Raw genomic sequence first — 19,519 nt, 5'->3', positions numbered from 1 at the left:
GTTAGCCATGAAGGTGTCGGTTAGGTACCTGGTAGAAGGAACTCCAGGGACCATGGAAGTAGCAACATGGAAGTCGGATGACCCAGCCTCTCCAAACAGCTGCCAGCCGTCCCCGACGGCCCTCAGCTTGGTGACCATTGCCCCACGTGGTACGGCCTGGCCACACCTTTGTGCCTGGCCTTGTGCCTCCCTTCTCTCCTCTGACTGGGGTTGGCTTGGGGGCTCAGGGACAGTCAGACCACCCCTGACCCTTCCCTCCTGGCCAGGATGCCCAAGGCCCAACATCAGGAAACAGGTGTGTAGAAGGGGGACTCCCACAGGCCAGACTCTCCCCCCAGCTCTCGGAGTGCTCCAGAAATGCCCAGCTTCCTCCAGCCTTTCCCTTCTCTGAGCCTGCCTGCAGCACGGACGGGCAGACCCAAGGAAAGATCTGAATCCTGCCCTACAGAGGCCCAGAGACACCTACCAGTTGGGGCTGGCCTCCATGCAGAAGACAGCAGATGGCCCACAACTGTCCTGCCTGGCGGTGGGGGACGGGGGGTGCTGGGCAGCAGGAGAGGGGCAGTCAGGGGCAGGTGTCTGCTGGGCCTGAGAAGAACTCCCTGCCCATAGCAGCAGTGACCTAGACCTGCCCTGGTCCCAAGGTTATCCAGGAAGGTGGTAACTCTCCTCCCCCACCCCCGGGGTGGGCTGGGCCTCCAACTTCACATCTCACATCTTTTGTCCAAGCGACAGGGAGGGGTGAGCAGGGAGCGTCCACCAGCCCCGAGCTCACCTAGGAGGAAGGATTAAAATCCACGCTCCAGAGTGTCCCAGGCAGCAATGAGACTGGGACTCACTGCATCCAGGGACCTGGCTGGGGTTGGAGGACTGGAGGTCCTTTGCTGGTTTGTCTTGACTGCCAGGTCCCTGAGCACTGTCTTGCTGGGTCCCCCACCAGAATGGGCAAGCTCGGCACCCCGGCTCGCCAGGCCCTCGCTTGCTCACAGCGTGCCTTTCGCTGACAGAGCTGCAGATAGAACTCGTGAGCAGGGCTGGGGTGGGAGAAGCGGGCTGAGCTCCAGCCCTCCGCCAGCATCTGCATCTGGGCAGGCTTGTGGCGGCATAAGGAGAGGTGCTCTGGCTGGGCTGAGCTGCCTGCAGAGTCGAGGGCCACCACGCCCCACAAAGCAGCTTCTGGCTGGCCCGGCGGGTCCCTGGCCCACCCCAAGCGCCCCAGGAAGAGCCGTCCTGGCCTCTTACTCCCCCAACTTCGACTTCCTCCTCTTCCAGGACAGCAGCCCAGGCAGCCTCCAGGCCAGGCTACCAGCTCCTCGCTCTGGGTGGGGTTCCCAACCTTCGGATGGGGTGGGTGCCGGGAGGCAGACAGCGGGCTGAGTAGAGCCTTGCCTGGGCTCTGGGGGTCCTGTCTGGTAACCGCCCCTGCAGCTGTCTTCTCCCAGGGTGGGGCCAAAAAGAGAGGCTGCCTGAGCAGGGTCTGGGCACCATCGACCCTACCCTGTCACCCTCCCAGAGCCCCGGGGGCCTGGGGGCACCGCTTGTTCCATGGGATTCTGAAACAGAAGCAGAACTGTGCTGATACTCAAGTCAGGCCTGAAGAATGGAAACCTGGCTTCTGGTGGGACCTGCTCTGCCCAGAGTCCCCAGCCCCCATCAGCAGGGCACCTGATTCACTCCCGGAAGCACTGGGATGCTTCTGTGTCCAGAAGGTTCTCTCCCAACCCTCACCTCTTCCAAAACTTCCACCGGTCATGGCCCCTGGAGCCCACCAGCCTCACTAGAAAGGGAAGTGGGGAGATGCCCTGGCAGGGGCTTTGCAACCCCTGTGGCCAGTGTAGCTCTCTGGTCCCTGGGTCTCGGGCAGGGTAGGGAGAAGGGTCTGGCCTTCCTTCCCAGCGCCCCTGTGGCCCCTTTGGACTGTGGAATGGAGGAGGAGGAGGGGTCAGGACCGCAGGGAGCCCTGTGCTCCCTGAGTGGCCCTCTGCCCCCTCCCCCGACACCAAACCCCGATGGAACTCTCCCCGCCTGTGCTTGGAGATGCTCCCCGCCTCCAGGGAACCCACGCCTGCATCACAAAGGCGGCCAGAAGCCTCGGTGGGGCCACCTGAAGCCCCTGCTCTCCGGCCCCTGGGAGCCCTCCCACCTGGCCCCGCGCACGAAACACAGGCCATCCGGACCCAGCCTTCTGAGACCTGCCCGCGGGGGGCGGCCGTTCCTGAGTGACCTGGAGGTGAGCCGAGTGTGGGTCCAGCCCGCAGGCCAGCTTCCCCAGGCAGCACCGGGGTGCTCCCGACAAGCACCCAGCCTGTCCCGGGCGCCGGGCAGAGTGTTTTCCGCGCAGCCCGGCCCCTGGGGCCGGCATCCCCCCCCACACGGCGCCCTCCTCCCCGGAGGAACCCCCTTTCCCTGGCCGGCCACCGCAGACCGCTCCCCGGTTCTCTAGCGCTGGGCTGGGCGCTCAGCCCTTGGGAGGAGACTTAGCGCGCCGCTCAGCCGTAGCGGGTCCCTGGAAGCCCACAGGGCAGGAGTGAGGGAGTTCACCAGCTCTGATGGGAGAAAGACCACACTGGTGAGACCGGGCGGCGGATGGCCAGGCCAAGGCTCAGACCCGTCCAGCTGAACTGATTCAGCCAGCGGTGGTGGCGGACGGCTCGAGGGCACCACTCTGGGTGCTGGGGGCCCAGGAAGGCCGAGCCCCCCCGCCCCCATGGCCCAGACATTCCCCTCGGGGAGGGGGACAACAGAAGAGGCACAGAGGCTGAACCCCATCGGGCCTGGGGTCAGCCTGGCTCCGGTGAATACAGGCCCAGGAAAGGCTTCACTGGGAAGGTGACCTTGAGCGAGGACTTTTGGAGCGTGAGGGGAGAGCAGACAGGAATCTGGGCGAAGGGCAAAACCCCTGAGGTGGGGTCTGTCTGGGGGTGTGGTGGGGAGGACCAGAGCGGGTGCAGAGAGAGGTGACTAGGTCCCCTGGGGATCCTGAGATCAGAGCCGGCCTGGCTTCTCCGCTCAGTCGGGTCATGGGGCAGGTGGCCCCTGGTGCTGGCAGGGAGGAACCTCTCACCCTCCCCGCCAGGGCTGGACAAGAGGGTTGCCTTCCTCTGGCTTCTCCCGAGCTCCCCGCCCAGCCTGGTGCAGGGTAGGCGCTGGGACTCCAGAGCAGAGGTGTGGTGGGCGTCGAGGACCTGGAGTCTGGCTCGGGGAGGGGCGGCCCTCTGTTCTCGGGCCCCAGACGCAGCTGTCCGGGGCGGGGCTCAGCACACGCACGCACACGTGTGTGCGTCCTCACACACGCACACACAGAAGCACAGGCCCCCTCTGCACACCGTGGCAGCCCCAAGCATCCACCACCAACACCCACCTCCTGGCGTGGTCCCTCAAAGGACCAGGCAGGGCCCTTTGGGGAAGGGAGGCACGGGAGCGGCACACCCCCAGGTGACCGCTACAGCTGGTCAGCCTGTTCCTGCCTGGCCTTCTGGTCACTGCCTGCATGGGCGCAGGTCCTTCTGGTCTCCCCCACCTCCCATTCCTGGGCTCTAGGCAGGAAAGGTGGGCAGGGGGCCCAGAGGCCCACACCACCCCCAGAGGGTTTTCCTGACCCGGTGCCCAGGCCCGTATATCCAGGACCCCCTCTCCCAGCTTCCCGCAGGCTCCACAGCAGTGGCCATTGGCAAGCATGGGAGCTGGGCTGGCTGGGCCCCTAGGGCTCCTCCGGCGGTGAGCAGAGGGGTCCCTGGGCCTCCCCTCCAGAGAGCGGGCTTGGAGAAGCTGACCTTGGCAAGAGCTGCCACCATGGCTGGCACGCCGGGCACCGCCCCCCCCACTGTTGCCTCGGGCACTCAAAGACTCTGGCCCAGGGTAGGTGCCGCAAGCCAGAGACACGGGCTGCACCCGCAAGTCCACGGGTGTGGACTTGGCAATGGGAGAGGGAACATCCTCCAAGGACCAGCACCTGCCCCCAGCGAGCGTCAGGCCTCCCAGCCTCGGGCAGGGCCTCAGGGGCTCCTCACACATCTCCCCTGGCCTGGTGTCCCCACCCTGGCCAGACACAGCCCCTGCCCTTGGCCTTGGGGTTTCTCAGCTGTACACTTTCCCCTGGCTAGAGACTTGGTGATGGGGAAGCCTGAAAGCCCAGTAGGGATGGTGGAGCTTGCCGGCTGGTCGGGACAGAAGCACCGAGGCTTCCTGGAGGGGGTGCTGCTGCTGCTGCTACTGCTGGCGACAGGCGCCCTGGTGGCCCTGGGCCTCCTCTATGCCGCCAACAGCAGAGGTAAGTGAAGGCGCCCCCCCGCCCCCGCTGTCTCCCCCAACCCTGATGAGCCAGTCTTGTCAAGCTGACAGGCAGGGGTCGGGCAGCCCCTACCAGAAGGCCCTGTCGAGGGCGGGCTGGCGCGGGCGAGCTCTGCAGCCTCTGCGCTGCGGCCACTGCGGGACTCCTGAGATGCACAGACCAGGTCCCCCACACCGTCGGCGCAGCCCTCTCCCCTCCCGCAGGCCGCGACTGCGCCCCACAGGTCACAGCCCGCCCAGCCCAGCGCATGACTCTGAGGACACCCCCCGCCCCCGCCCATCCCCTCGGCTCACCTGTGTCTCCGCCGCTGGTCGCAGGTCGGGAAGGACCTGCTGGGGTTCCAACCCCCACCCCCACCCCCACGCCCACGCGAGCTGGCTAAGGGTTGCGGCCTCCCAGACCGGCTCTGCTTACTGTGAGATGGTGGGAGGGGTCAGCCTGGGGTCCCAGAGCGATGGGGGCGTGGCCAACACTGCCTCTTCTGTTCCCCTCCCCCGCCCAGCCCCCCCACCCCCTCCCCGCATGGTGGCCAAGGAAGGGCTGTCCCTGGCTTGGGTTGGGGGGGCGTGCAAGCCACGCCCCCTGCTGCCTACAGGCACCACCTCAGGCATGGACTCGGGGGTTCACGGAGTCAGGAGAGGTGCTCCCCTGGCACTCTCAACAGTGGAATGTTGTCCCTGGAATGTTCCCCCACTGGCTGGGCCAGGGCTGTCTGCTCTGAGGTGGACGGTGCATCCGTTGCTAGTCTGTGGGTGTGACCGAAGTCCCAGCCCAGGGCCCCTCCCAGCCTGTGCACGTGCCTGCGCCTGCGGACCCTGCCGGCGGCTCTGGCCTCTGGCCCCTCAGGGTCTCCTGCAGGGTAGATGGGCTCTGCTGCATGGGCAGGGGACAGGGGAAGGACTGCTGGCTGCACGGAGCCTCGGGGAGCCCAGACCTCCGGGAGACTTTGTTCAGGGCTCACTGGGCCTGGAAACACCTTGGCGCTGGCGCTGGCCCCCGACCCCTACCCAGTCTGCCTTTTTCTCCTCGTGGTCTCCTAAGTACAAATGGGGACTCGGCCGGGGCTCCTCCCTCCGAACCCCGTGCCCCCACCTGCAGATGTGACCTGCCAGCTCATCTCGGCCCCGGCCCTGGTGTCCACGGGGGGTTTACACGCAGCGTCGCTGTTTGTGTCCAAGCGCTTTCTCACTTCCATGAGGATCTTTTCCAGTGATTCATGAGTTATTTCAAAATATTTCAAAATATTCAAAATATTTCAAAATATTTTTTTTAATCAAGATGCATGGAGATCTTCCTAGTTACCCTTTTTTTTATTGGTTTCTGCGTTAACTGCGCTGTTGTCGGAAACCGTGGTTTATGGGGCACTGACTCCTCGCTGCAGGACTAACCCGAGGTCCCCGCTGTCAGCATCCGCACGGGTGGGGGAGGACGCCTGACCGACCGTTAGGTGAAGCCGGAGATGCAGGTCCCTCCGAGACACCAGGCAGGTCTTCTCCCTGTTTGGGGATTTGGTGTGTTGAGTCTCGTGCTGCAGAACCGTGCGCATCTCCCCAGACCCCGCAGGGCATAATGACCCTTTCTACCTTGATGCTGTTTGCCTCGAATTCTGTTTCGCCGGGGACCAGCCTGACTGCCTGGGCCCGCTCGCTTAGCCGGTTTTCCTCCATTTTTCTTTCGAACATTGTGTGTCTCCTGCTGTCGCTGTGTCTCCTGCAACAGCGCGGAGCCGGACTGGGGTCCTCGTCTCTTCCCTGAAGCAGAGTGTCTCTGCGTTCACCATGATTACTGCAGACTCTGGTTTTTCTGTTCTTTCGTGCTTCTCACGCCGCTAACAGTTTGTTCTCTGCTCTTCCAGAACCAGCTCGCGGGTTTTCGATCGTTGTCCTTTAAGGCGTTATCTTAGATTTTTTTGTTTAAATAGGTGTTATTTTAAAAGTCAGAGATGAAGCCTTTTCAGAACATCAAACGTCTTTATAGACATTCCAGTGGGCGACAGAGCCCCTCCCGGAATCCTGCTCCCACGGGCAGCGACAATCACTGTCCAGCGCAGAGGCCAGCAAACCGCGGCCCATCTTGGCAAATAAAGTTTTATTAGAACACAGCTGTGCCCATTTATTCATGTACTGTCTTTGGGTATTTTCTTGCTATAATTAAGTTAAATAGGCGAGACAGGGTCTGTATGTGGCTCACAAAGCCTAAAATATCGATTACTTGGTCCTTCACAGAAAAAATACTGCCCACTCCCGGACTCGTGTGTCTTCCCGTCCAAGCCTTGACTGTGAACCTTTTACTGTCGCCGCGGGATGGCAAGGAGGCATTATAAGGTCGTGAACGCCCAGGCGTGCCGGCTGCCCCAAATCTACCTGTGTGACCGTGGCAGGTTCCCTTCTTGCCTCTGTGCCTCAGTGTCCCTACCTGTAAAATGGAACATAGCATAGTACATATGTTAGAGGCTTACTTGAGGGCCCCAGATTTAATACATCAATAACACTTAGAAAAATGTCTGTGTCTGTCATGCTGTTCGCGATCAGATGTCATAGCAAAATGGTGCGTTTGGTCACTTCCCAGGGTGGTGGTTGACGTGCTGAAGGGAAGGCAGATTGAGCTCCCTACACCAGCGAGGTCCTGCCTGCCCAACAGCGATGCATCTGCGCTTTGGGGTAAAGCCACCAGCATCATCTACGGTTTTCTCCTGAATGTTATTCACAGCTAAGCTCTCTGCCAGGGTCCAGTTTCCTCGGCATGAGTAGCTGCCTTGTTCAAGAGGTTTCCTCTTTTACTGTCAGATTATCTTATTACGAGCCTGTCTTTACCCGTCTCCAGTATCAACCTCTTGCTTGTAAGATAGATTTTAAGTTCGTCGTGGGACGCGGCTTGAAGGCAAAGTAGTAATAGCTCAGCAACAGCGCTCACCGCTGACTCCCGTCCGCGCGAGTCTGTTCCAAATGACTTTTCTCAATCGTGGAGTTCTTTTCCGAACCTCTCTTGTCTTTTCTCCAAATAATTCCGGAGGCGTGAGCAGCTTCTACTGTTGCCCAACTAGTGGCACTCGCTGTCTCTGTCCGGAAATCTTCATCAGGTGAACTTTCCGTCCCTCGGAGCTCTGTTCTCTCTGTCTTTGGTATTATTCACTCTGACCGTGGAGGCATCGAGCTGTGAAGATTCGTTCTGTTCATTTGGCTCTGGAGAGGCTGCGATCCCTGCGTCTCAGCCGTGACGCCTCGTGTTCACCGTGGGAAGTGGCGCACGATCTTTCTGAATGTTGCTTCTCTCCCTCTCTTCTCCCGTTGTCAAATTCTGATTCTGTGCGTCCTCGACCCCCTGCCCCATCCCCTGTGTCTCTGGAGAGTTTCCGTCTCTGACTGGATCCTTCTGGGTCAGTCACTCCGACCACCTTCCATCTCCCTAAACCTCTCTTCCTCCATATGGTATCTGCAGAAATTTCCCCTCAAAACCCTGCAATAACTTGGAACCCATACACGTTAGGACACTGCCTTTGCTCACACGTATGAATTAAAAGGTTGATTGTGTTTTTGCAAAATGTCAATTCTTCAAAAATACATCTGAATATTTCTGTACCGCAGTGCAGGCAAGGTTCAGACAAAACCCCATAATCAGAGGGGTAAGCTGTCACTCCGGCTTCAGCCAGCAAAGGAAACTGCAGTTCAGGGGAAAAATCCATTTTGGGTGTTTTTTGTTTTTTGTTTAATTTAATCTCAGTGGGGGCACTGGGTGGCTTGGTGGGTTGAGCCTCCAACTCCTGGTTTCAGCTCAGGTCATGATCTCAGGGTTATGGGATCTAGACCTGCAAAGGGCTCCCTGCTGAGCAGAGTCTAAGAGTCTTCCTGTCTCCCTCTCCCTCCTCCTGCTCCTCCCCCCACTCATGGGCACTCCATGTGTCTCTCTTTCTCCATCTCCCTAAAAAAATAAATAAATGTGGGCACCTGGGTGGCAGTGGGTTAAAGCCTCTGCCCTCGGCTCAGGTCATGATCTCAGGGTCCTGGGATCGAGCCCCGCATCGGGCTCTCTGCTCAGCGGGAAACCTGCTTCCCCCCCTCTCTGCCTGCCTCTCTGCCGACTTGTGATCTGTCTGTCAAATAAATAAATAAAATCGTTAAAATAAATAAATAAAATAAAATAATAAAATGTATTTTAAATGAGTTAATATCAAAAGTAAGCTGGTGCAAAATTAAAATTTGAAATAAATAAATAAATAAATGGAATCCTTAAAAAAAAATTAACCTCAGCTACTACATTCTTCTGTGTTTCTAGAATTTATAATTTATTCTTTCACAAACTTATTCTTTTTAATGTCTCACGACCTTGTTTTCAGTGTTTTCTTTTACTCCTTCAATATACTGGGAATATTTTCTGCGTCAGGGAGGTATTGCTGCCGCACAGGCACCCAGCACCCAGGGATGGGAACAGCCCTCGTCTGTGGGGACATGTCTGCACACCCCGGTGGGGGGGTCAGCTGCGCCGGGTCAGGTTCACAGGGCGACTCTGTTCCACAGGAACTGACACCCACCCACCCCCGCCCCGAGCACCAGCGAGCAGGCCTGGGCAGGTACCGCTGCCGGCAGAAGTCTGAGAGGGCGGTGGGAAGCGTGCAGGCCTCCTGGGGTCTATTCCCAGACCTGGAACAGTGTCCAGAAGCACCACTGCCACCCCATTCTGCGGTCAAAGCAAGCCGTGCGGCCAACCCACAGGCAAGAGAGGGAGAAGATGTCCTCTGGCAAAGGCCTGGGGCAGAGCGGGGTCTGGGTTTGGGGCCATCATGCCCCACACCTTCAGATCAGAGAGTCCCCAAATATAAAATCCTTGGGGATCACGGTTCCGTGTCTGTTTTGCTCTTGTGGAAGCTTGTCTTGGCGTCAGCGTGAATCCATGCTCGCCCCGGCTGCCTCTGTGGGGACCCTGTCTCTCGGGCCTGCAAACTTCCCTCCAGAGAACTTGTGTGTTTGTTTCCAGCGAGCACCTGGGGAGGCCACCAGCCTGGGCCTGCCGGAGCAAGTGTCTCCCCCTGAGGTTTCCTTGGCCACACGGTGCTGTGCACTCACACCCACAGCTGCGTGACGACCAGCCCGCCTTCCCCAGGGAGGAGGGCTCTTTTCCACCTGTCTGAGATTTCTGCCGCCTTCCTTTTTGAGAGAGAGACATGAAGAAGAGACAGAGGGAACATAAATTATTCAAATCAAGACCAGAAGAGCAAAACTTGCAGACAAAAATGTCAAAAAAATTGTTTTCAAAAGATTTTTTTTTAACGTAGAGAGTCTATGTGAAAATAATTCACGTATTCCAGAAGTTATGGGCACAGAGAGAACAAAGAGTGGATTCTGAGTCAGTGGGCATTAGGACAGCTGCTCCCATCTGGACTTACAGAGGAGGAGGACATCCTTCTTGGGGCTTTGTCTGCCGTCTTTCCCACTGACCCCATGTTAGTACCATAGGAAGCTTCACTTGTATTCGGCCTTTGTGTCGGAAGGGACTTGCTGTTTTGCGTCCCACTTAATAATTGGGGCGTCTGGGTGGCTCAGTCCGTTAGGCATCCGACCCTTGATCTCAGCTCAGGTCACGATCTCGGGATCGTGAGAGGGAGCCCCTCTCACGGTGTCAGGCTGTGTCTGTACTGGGCGTAGAGCCTGCTTAACGTTCTCTCTCCCTCTCGCTCTGCCCCTCCCTCCCTAATAATAATAATAATAATAATAATGTCCCACAGGTCCTAGATTCTGTGTTCCAGTTGTTTTAAAAGTAATTTAAAAGCTTCTTAGAATAGCTTTGGGCTCGGGCAGTGTTACAAAGATGGCCCCGTGGGGTATGACCACTCCAGCATCCCTGTTAACATGTGCTCTGCTCACTGAGATACATTGTTGCAAGTAATGAACCGCCATCACTATCTGACAATTAATTAAGGCTACACTTTGTTCTGATTTCCTCTGTCCGTCCCTCACGCCCGTCCTGTCCCAGGATCCTGCAGGACGGCACAGGACATCCTTCGTCAAGTCTCCTTCGGCTACTCTCGGCCGTGATGGTTTCTCAGACTCCCTTGTTCATGATCTTGACAGTTTTGAAGGGTCCTGGCCTTGCATTTTGTGGAATGTCCCTCGGGAATTGCCTGATGGTTTTCTCCATGATTAGACTGGGGTGATGTGTTTTGGGGAGGAAGCCCGGAAGTCAGGCGGCCACACTTCTGGTGACAGATCACTGTTGCTGACCACGTAGCCTTCATCCGGTGTCTCCACTCCCTCCCTTTCCATTCTGTCTCCACGGAAGGGAAGCCAGGGGGGGCAGCCCGCTCCCAAAGGGTGGGGAGTTAGAACCACGCCCCTAGAGGCCGGGCACCTACGGACACTCTTTGGAATTCTTCTGTATGGGGAAATCTATCAATTCCCCCACTTCTTTACTTATTCAGTGATTTATTTGTGCCGGCATGGACTCAGCACGTGTATTTTAGGCTGTGGATTGTAATCCGGTACTAGTGGATTGTAATCCGGTACTAGCGTATTGGTCATGCAGACGGTTGCAGCTTTGGCCACTGGGGGTTAGACCCACACTGGGGTTACGAGGTGAGACCATTACTACCGGGTCACCGCGGGCAGCCGCTCTCGGCTGACAGTGGGAGGACGTGTGTGCGTGCACACTAACCCACATCTACACACATCATCCGAAGCGCTTCTCCATGCAACCCTCTGTGTCTACATCAGTCTGCATGGGGGCTTCTAACCCCTTGCCACAGGCCTCACCCCAGCCTCCCGCCCTGGCTGGTCCAACCTCCCGCTGCAGTGGTGGGCAGTCTGGCCGTCTGCCTGCCGCTTCACACTCCCTCAGTCCCAGTGCTCATGCGTGGCATTCCCACGGGACCAAGTCCACCAATGACCGCACAGCGCGGCTGGACAGCTCCCCTGCCTTGGGTCTCACGCACCATTCAGGGCCAAGGTGACTTGGGTCAGCACCCTGTCCTCACCGCTTTCTGCCGAGGTACTGCATACACATGGGATGCACTTTGCTTCTTGTGTTCCGTTCCATCCTGGGCCCCGAGACGACCTCCGTGATTTTCACACTTGCGTACGTTAAGCTTCTCTCTCCGTGCTGCAGTTGTGTGGGCTTTTGCAGATACTCCAGATAACTTATCCCACTCCCTGTGGCCCCACAAAACAACGCACTGCCCGGGAATACCCCTCATGCTCCCCGTTCTCTGTCCACCACCCCTACCCCTCACCCCTGCCAAATGCCTGGCAATCATTGTTGACCACCTCCATAACTTTGCTCTTTCAGAATGTCGTCTACTTGGAATCACACGATGCAGCATTTTGGGGTGGCCTCTGCACTTAATAGTACACACGTAAGATCTATCCATTCATCGTTTTGTGGCTCGCTGGCTTCTCTCTTGTTATTGCTCAATAACAATGCCATCGTGCAGATGTAATGCAGTTTACTCATTCACTCCTCCATTGAAGGACATCATGGTGTCTTCTAGTTTTGGGGGATTGCACACAAAAATTCTATAAAATTCACATTCAGGTTTTTGTATGGACGTAAGTTTTTGAACCAGTTGGGGAAACACTTAGGAGCAGAATTGCAGGACCTCGCTGTAAGACCGTTTGGTTCTGTAAGAAGCTTCCACACTGACTTTTGGCAGGGGAGGGCTACAACGTTTGGGGATTTGGGGATGTTTTCCTCTGTCTGTTTTGTCTTTTTCCTTTGTGCCGTGGTCTGGATCACCCACGGTGACACAGATTCTTTCTTGTTCGGTGTGTTGTGAAGCTTATAAAACTAATTCTACCACTTCCGTTTATCTGGCAGATCCACTTCCCGTCTTCTGTACCAGACCCTTTACTGAACTGTCATAAGCACTGAACGTTTTGTCTGCTGTGTCACCCGAGTCCACGTCTTCAGACTATCTAGGGCTTTTCTGATGATGGGTCACGTTTGCCTGCTTCCTCTTGTGGGGAGGTATCTCTCGGCTTTCCTGCCCTGCCTGTGCCCTCAGGGAAGGTCCTGTGAGAAGGACCTGGCAGGTGGGGGTGCCATGTGGAGCCCCACCCCTGGTGCCAGCTCACAGCCTCTGCCCTCACAGGCTCCTTGTCCAGGGGAAGGCTGACACAGGCCACTGTCTCTGGGGAGCGCACCTCCCTGTCTGGAATTTGGCTCTGTGGGTTTCCTGCCCACCATGCTCCGGCAGGTCAGCAAACCACCCTGTTTTTGCATCTGCAGCTTGTTCCCCTCCCTGGGGAGGGAGCCACACTCTCCTCCAACTGTCCTTATCCTGATCAGAAGCAAAAATCCTTTCTCCTCCTCATCATGTCTGTGGCCAGAGCTCAGACGTCCTGTCCTTCCTGTCCACTGTCCCTGAGGGGATGGCCCTTTGGGGTCCAAGGTCTAGTTCTTGTCCCAGGGCTCTGGGTTAACGAGCCTGACAAACACCTGTGGGACAGCCATGCTTTGGCACCGATGGATCACTTCATTTCTGGTTGTGATCAGCACTGTTCTCCTGTGTCCACGGGGCTGGGCTCCCTGAGGCGGGGTATCTTCAGTGCCTGGCACTGGGGTTGGTAATCGATAAATGTGGGACTGACGGATGAACGACGGTGCGTGGAAAGAGCAGTAACAACGGGCAGGGGAGAAATGTCCACCCTGCTCAGACCCCATGTTTCATAAGCATTTCTTCTGATGGCCAGGACCCCGGCGAGTGTCCCCAACATTTGGGCAGCTCCCTGCACCCTCTGCAGTCTCTGACCTGCGTGAGGCCCTGTTCCTTCCTTCCCACCAGGTCTCCGTGTGCCTCCCTAGTGGAGGAAATCATCCACAAGCCAGGTCTGTAGGTGGCTAGGCCAGGCGTGCCCTCTCTCCAGACCTGCTTCTCCTCTGTCCCTCCCCGTCAGCCCCTCCCCACCCCCACTCCAGGCAGAATTGACAACCACTCAGAAGATCCGATGCTGACCAGGCAATGCCCCGATCCTGTGCAGGGGAGGGATGGAGGGAAGGTGGCCAGTGGGTCAGAAAGTGAAAGTGACTCCTTTCCCCGGAAATGAGCCATTGTTCCTGCCTCAGTAGGACTCCCAGACTGTCCACCCTGCACGGTGTGGCCCGTGGCCCCGAGATAGAAGAGGAAGTCAGAGGGGAAGGAGGTCCTGCCTCAGGAACCCTCTGGCCCCCCGCAGATAAGGGTGGGGCGGGCTGGGTGGGTTGGCTCTGGAGAGCAGTGGGGTGGGCAAGCCAGCAGGGCCCCTCCCCCACATATGTTCTGCTGGGTGGCCCTGGTGACCAGGCCAGGCTACAAGGAGGCAGGCAGCAATCAGAGCTCCCTGGACCCCAGCCCTGCAGCAAGATGCCAGGCCCGTCCCCAGCAAGCCCCAAGGTACCCCGTGGTGGGGCTGGAGGCCGGAGCTGAGTGCTGTGTTTTTCCCCAGGGAAGCAGCTGACACTCTTTCCTAGCCGGCTTTGCTTCTCAAAGGAAGAGAAGACCATTATAAAACGAAAACCCCGAGGTAGCTTTGCCTTCCCTATCAAAACACGGCCCCAGCAGGTGGGCTGGAAACTGGGCCTCCTGTGGGCTGGGCCACTCCGCAGTCCGGGGTGTGCAGCTGGGGAGTTAGAGTCCCTGGGCCCCCAGGACCCCAGAGAAAGATGGGACAAGACAGGGGCACAGCCATGAGCTGGATGCAGGGCGTTCCCTGGCCTCCGGGAAACCAGCCTGAGTTACCCCCAGGCTTGGGGTGTCGTCCCTGAGACTGCGCAGGTGCCCCTTTATACAACCAGCTACCCACACATAGCGGGTGTCGGGGGGCCACAATGTGCAGAGGCGCGCAGCATGGGCAGGCTGCCTGGAGGAGGTGACAGGGACGAGAGCTGGCCGGCAGAGAGACAGGAGGGCAGAAAGACCAGCTGCAGTCCTGGGGATCCAGAGAAGCTTTGGGGTCAGTGGAGGCAGAAGGTGCCAAGAGGCTCCCAGTCCCCAGCAGGACTGACGCCGGCGTGGGGCGCACCTCACGCTAGGCCCCATCCTGGGCCACCTGGGAAGACTCAGGGGCGCAGGTTGGACGGACCCTGGGGGCTAGGGGCGGTCTAAGCCTGGCCCCGCCCGCCCCAGCAGACTGACCCTGCCTCGCCCCGTCCTGCTCTGCCTCCCCTCTTGCTCACAACGCGTCCTGCCCACAGCCATCCAACGGCCCAAGGAGATGGGCGAAATCTGCACCAGCCCCGGTTGTGTGATAGCAGGTGAGCCCCCTTCCCCCCACCTTCCACAGCCTTGCCCGGGGTCGGGGGCTTCCCATGATGCTGGCACAGGCCCCCCAAAGGCCCAGGGGAGCCACCTCCAAATGTGGCACAGGGGCTGGCAGGCAGACCCTGGTCCGGCTTGCCGGTGGGGCCCCTGCAGTGGGCTAGGAAAAGAGGGGTACTCCCACTTCCCATCCCTGCACCCCCCAGAAGCCGCCCGCCCCCCTCCGAGGCCCCCGTGATGGGGCAGGAGGTTGTGCTGGGCTGGGTCTTCTTGTGGTTACAGAAAGAAAGGTCACATGAACATACGAATTTCCTCCCACAAATTTGTCGTCAAATTGGAGTCCATACGCTGCTATTTGCAGACTGAAAAGAGTGAAAATGGCCAGAAGAAACACCAATGAAAACTCAGAAATGAGATTTTTCTGACCACGTTGGGGGCGTGGACAGGCACTCGAGCTGGTGCTTCCTGCCAGGCTTCAGAAGGGACAGAAGGCGAGGGAAGGTCCCAGACTCGGGGGGTGGGGGGAATCCAGCCTGGCCGCCTCCGCTGAGAGCCTGCCGCCAGGAACCCCAGACCCCGCCTACCCCGCACACTTGCGCTGCTAGAGGCCAAGCCATCTCCTCCAACCGCAGACAACCCCGAGTGGTGGGTAAGAGCCCCCTCCCCCACAGACATACCGGTGAGTGAGGGGGCTCCAGGGCCAGGACCCCCAGCAAAGCACCTCCTGGGCACCCAGACTGCGGGCGTCCGAGGTTTGCAAACGTGGACATGAAGAGCAGAAAAGTCCCAGGGTCCCAGATCATGTGAACAATAAGTCGTCGCTTAGAACTTGAATTCCTGCTTCCGAACTCACGGAGGCTCAGAGAGGGCGACGGACACTCCTGGGGGCACACAGCCAGGATCAATTACCCAACAGTCCCCCGGCCACCCGTAACCAGGTGCCCCCCTCCCTCCCCACCGTCTCCGTGAGTAGCTGCCAGGATCCTCCAGAACATGGACCCGTCCAGGGAGCCCTGTGACGACTTCTACCAGTACGCGTGCGGAGGCTGGCTGCGGCGCCACGTGATCCCCGAGACCAACTCCCGATACAGCGTCTTTGACATCCTTCGAGACGAGCTGGAGGTCATCCTCAAAGGTGAGAGCAGCTGCGACCTTGGCCGTGGCGCTGGGGTGAGGCTGGGCACCTGCCCCGCTCTAGGGTGGCACGGGGTCAGCAGGACCAACTGCTGGGCCTGCCTTGGTCCTACGGGCCAGGGGAGAAGAAATCCCCCCTGGATAAAGGCCTGCAGGGACAGAGGGACCACTGGTCACTGAATGGGGGAGGGGGGCACTGCGACCTTTGACCTGGTTCTCCCTGCAGCCGCCTCAGGCCTCCATCCGTCTTCCTCCTCTGCCCACAGGAGTGCTGGAGAATTCCACCACCAAGGACAGGCCGGCTGTGCAGAAGGCCAAGATGCTGTACCGCTCCTGCATGAACGAGAGTGAGTGGGGGACAGAGGGTGGCAGGCGGGGGAGGTGCTCCGGGACCCACAGCCCCTGGAGCACAGCGTGGAGGGGCACGCCGCTCAGGGTTCATGCCAGAGGGGCTGCGCCCCCCGTCGACCACTGGGTCCGAGCTCCTCTGAGGACACAGCTTTGGTCCCAACTGCCTGTGACCCTGTCTAAACCCTGACCAAAGCCTGGGGCCACGCCACCCAGGCAGGGGGAAGACAGTGAGGGGCCCGCCTAGAAGCCCTGGGGAAGTCGCACATGCGTGCGCACGGATGTGTGTGTGCGAGCACAGGAGTGAGCGTGTGCACATGGATGTGTCTGCGTGTGTGCACGTGTGAACGTGTGCGAGTGTGTGCATTCATTCGCAGCTGTGCACGCGTGCACACACTCACTGGTAAAGAACTAGCACGACACTTGTGAAGGACGGTGAGGCCGACCTCATTTGGGGCCGTCCAGATGGGCGCAGGGCCCACTGAGGTGGGATTTTCCACAGGGAAACCGTGGGGACTTCTAGCCCAGGGGCAGGGAGGGGTCTGTGGACAGAAAATTACTAGAATGGGAAGCTGGGGTGGGGGCCTCTGGCTAAGCTGGCCTACAGGACTGCTGCCGAAGGCGGGTCAGAGAGGACACATCACCTGACCCGGCCCGAGGCCCCGGCGTCCCCACCTCCATCTCCTGTGTGAGGGAAGCTCCCAAGCTCCCAGCCAAACCCTCGCTGCCCCGGAGAACTTGTTCACGGCCTGTGTTCCATGGGCCGCGCTGCTGGGACTCCCCAGGGGCCCCCACCCAGGCCACAGTGCCCAGGGCTGCCCACGGGGCACCGCTCGGAGCACTCCCGGGCCACAGGGCCTCCCCCCGGCCGGCTCATCCTTCCTGCCCGCCTGCTCGCCCCGAGCCCCGGGCGCCGGTCGCGTCCGGCCCCTCTGTGTCTGACGCTGCACCGTCGTACGGGGACCAGGCGTGGCGCCAGGCAGGCGGTGTCCCCGCGGGCTCATGGGAAGGCGCACCCCCGCCACGCGCTTGGATGAGTGACCCCTCCTCGCCTCTCAGGCGTCATAGAGAAACGAGACTCACAGCCCCTGCTGAACATCCTGGACCTGATGGGCGGCTGGCCGGTGGCCATGGAGAAATGGAATGACAGCATAGGTAAGGCTGCGCCGGGCGGCTCCACCCGGGACGGCTCGTGGCGCAGCCCCTCCAGGCTCCTGCGGCAGCCGGGGCCCCTGCCCAACCCCGCAGGAGCCCTCCCCTCCCGGCACACGGGCCCGGCTATTTTCTGGGCCCCCTTGAGGGAAGCGGGTCCCTTGAGTCCCTCCGGCCCCCGGTGCCCCAGCGTCCTTGCCACCACAAGCCAGGCAGGAGCTTTAGGAGGCTGGTCCCGACGGGATCCGGGACCCCGAGTCCAACAAGGGCCTGGCTGGGACCGCAGGAGCCCAGCCGGGACCCAGCCCGGGGTGCTGAACCCCCAGGCCCCAGGTGGGAGCTGGAGCAGCAGCTGGCGCTGATGAACGCGCAGTTCAACAGACGCGTCCTCATCGACCTGTTCATCTGGAGCGACGACCAGAACTCCAGCCGGCACGTCATCTACGTACGAGTCGCGCGGGCCGGGGAGGCCGGGGCCCTCGCGCCAGGCTGGGGCGCGCTCAGGGCCATGGGGAGCCGGCGGGGGCTGGCTCTGGGGAGCGGGTGAGCTCCAGGGGTGTCCCGGAGCCCTGCTCCTGTCCGTGTCCTGCTCGGGCCCTGGTCAGGGAAGCTGGCCTGTGTGCCAAGTCGTTTTTGGGGGCCATCTGTCCGGGGCCCTGGCACCAGGGCTGGAAGCCTGACCTCAGAAAGCCCCCACGGGCCACAGCTGGGCCACAGTGCTCCAGGAGGGCAAGGGTGCCATGGGGCCACCTCTGGGCCCACCCTGCCGTCCAGCCCCCGCCGCCCTCCACCCATCCCCCGAAGGGCAGGGCCGGGACCTCAGGGCCCACACACACACCAGCGTGACCCCGTCCTGGAGGACCCCTTGTTTCCAACTGGGCCCAGTTCAGGGGGAGCGGAGGGAGCTGCTGTCCTCCTCAGCTAGGCTGTGGAGGGTCCCCGGCTCCTCGCCCAGCTTCACCCCCTCTGTGCCTCCAGATAGACCAGCCCACCTTGGGCATGCCGTCCCGAGAGTACTATTTCAACCAGGGCAGCAACCGGAAGGTGAGTCAGGCTGACCCCCGGCTCCCCCGGCTCTTTCCTGCCCCTCTGCCTCCCACCCATCACTTCAGGGCCCACCGTGGTCGGGCTTCCCCCCGTGACATCTTGATCCTCGCCACGCACAGCCTCTGTGAGGGCCTGCAGGGGGCTCTGAGGCCTGTGCACAAGCTAAGCGCGACCTTCCGTGTCATCAAAGGGACCGTGCCCCGCCATATGTGGGGACAAGCTCAGCTTGGCCCATAACCCCGCATCACACCTCGCGTGCCTGTCGCACAGTGCAGGGCTGCGGCCGCACCATGGATCTGCTGCGAGAGCCCACTGAGGTCTGACCACCAGCCACCCCAGCCCAGGCTTGCCCCTTAGGCGCTCCTGCATCAGGGGAGGAGGGAGAAGAGGAGCCAAAGAGGGTAGAAGGAAGAGCCAGGCAGCAGCCTGTGACAGGCGGAAGTTGCAAAATGACCCACGGTGGGGAAGCAGTACGGTGGGCTTCCTGGTGGAGGGGGCCTATGAGCTAGGCTGGGAAGGATGGGCCTAGCCAGGAGAAAGGCTGAGCGAGGCTGACAGAAGAGCCCTGGCGTGGGGCAGTGGAGCTGAGAGAAGCAGACCAGGCAGCTGGAGCAGGGGCAGGGCATCCCGACGGCCTCGTGCCGGGCAGCATGGACCGGACAAGGCAGCTATGCCGGCCTTCTGCCGGAGGATGTGCCCCGTCGCTCCTCCATGGCATGAGGGAAGCCCCTCCCAGGATGGGGTCCCGAGAAAGCAGGTCCAGGAAGGGCGTCCATCCTCAGTACCCACTTTGTGACCCTAGGGCTGAGCCTGGAGAGGGCAGCCCAGCCAACAGCCCTGGGCCAGCCCCGGACCTTCATTAAGCACCTGCTGTATGCCCAGCACTTTACACACAGCCACGAAGCCAGACAGAATAGGTCTCTGGTCCTGTGGGAGCCCAGAGGCCCGGGGTTGCCGGGCTGGCACGGGTGGACAGGGGTGGAGCCGGAGGGCACTCCGAGCAGGCAGGGCATGGGCTCCGTGCTCAGGCTACCATGCAGGTGTGGGGAGAAGGTCCGCTCCCACGGGCCTCCAGCTCCCGTTCAGCCGATTCTGGGAGCGTGAGCAGCAGTGGAGGCCCCGGCCTGGGGGACAGGACGGGGGCTGGGGCTTGGTGGGGAGGAGCAGACAGTCCGGAGACCCCCATCCCGGGGCTCACAGGCCCTGCCCTCACTGCCAGCCGAGCTTGGCCCCACAAGCCTCCTGGGGCCTGCTTCCTGTCATACGCCCACCCCCACCCCACAGAGAGCCCCTCGGGGGCCAAGGCGGCGAGGCCGCCGGGCTCC

The 19,519-nt window shown here is 60.3% G+C and overlaps 1 protein-coding gene across 6 annotated transcripts in view; it reads left to right on the top strand.

The window, feature by feature from the left end:
- The first annotated feature begins 1,882 nt into the window (after nt 1-1,882).
- The window catches only part of MMEL1 (membrane metalloendopeptidase like 1), a 28,215-nt gene continuing 10,578 nt past the window's right edge, over nt 1,883-19,519 (top strand). The window contains exons 1-9 of one of the 6 annotated variants that reach the window (XM_045063585.1): nt 1,883-2,230; nt 4,104-4,270; nt 14,450-14,509; nt 15,487-15,648; nt 15,914-15,994; nt 17,055-17,150; nt 17,474-17,592; nt 18,130-18,191; nt 18,385-18,511. In XM_045063585.1, the coding sequence (XP_044919520.1) occupies nt 4,114-4,270; nt 14,450-14,509; nt 15,487-15,648; nt 15,914-15,994; nt 17,055-17,150; nt 17,474-17,592; nt 18,130-18,191; nt 18,385-18,511 (864 nt within the window). In that variant the 5' untranslated portion in view covers nt 1,883-2,230; nt 4,104-4,113. Of the gene's footprint in view, nt 2,231-4,103; nt 4,271-13,701; nt 13,780-14,449; nt 14,510-14,696; nt 15,163-15,486; nt 15,649-15,913; nt 15,995-17,054; nt 17,151-17,433; nt 17,593-18,125; nt 18,192-18,384; nt 18,512-19,519 lie in introns of those variants that run through there. The other 5 variants (XM_004768731.3, XM_004768733.3, XM_045063588.1 and 2 more) reach the window with 5 other exon arrangements.

The sequence above is a fragment of the Mustela putorius genome, unplaced genomic scaffold, assembly GCF_011764305.1.
Source record: "Mustela putorius furo isolate JIRA1106 unplaced genomic scaffold, ASM1176430v1.1 tig00003853_pilon_pilon_pilon, whole genome shotgun sequence".
NCBI classification, from domain to species: Eukaryota; Metazoa; Chordata; class Mammalia; order Carnivora; family Mustelidae; genus Mustela; species Mustela putorius.
This window is presented reverse-complemented; position numbering and strand designations above follow the sequence as displayed.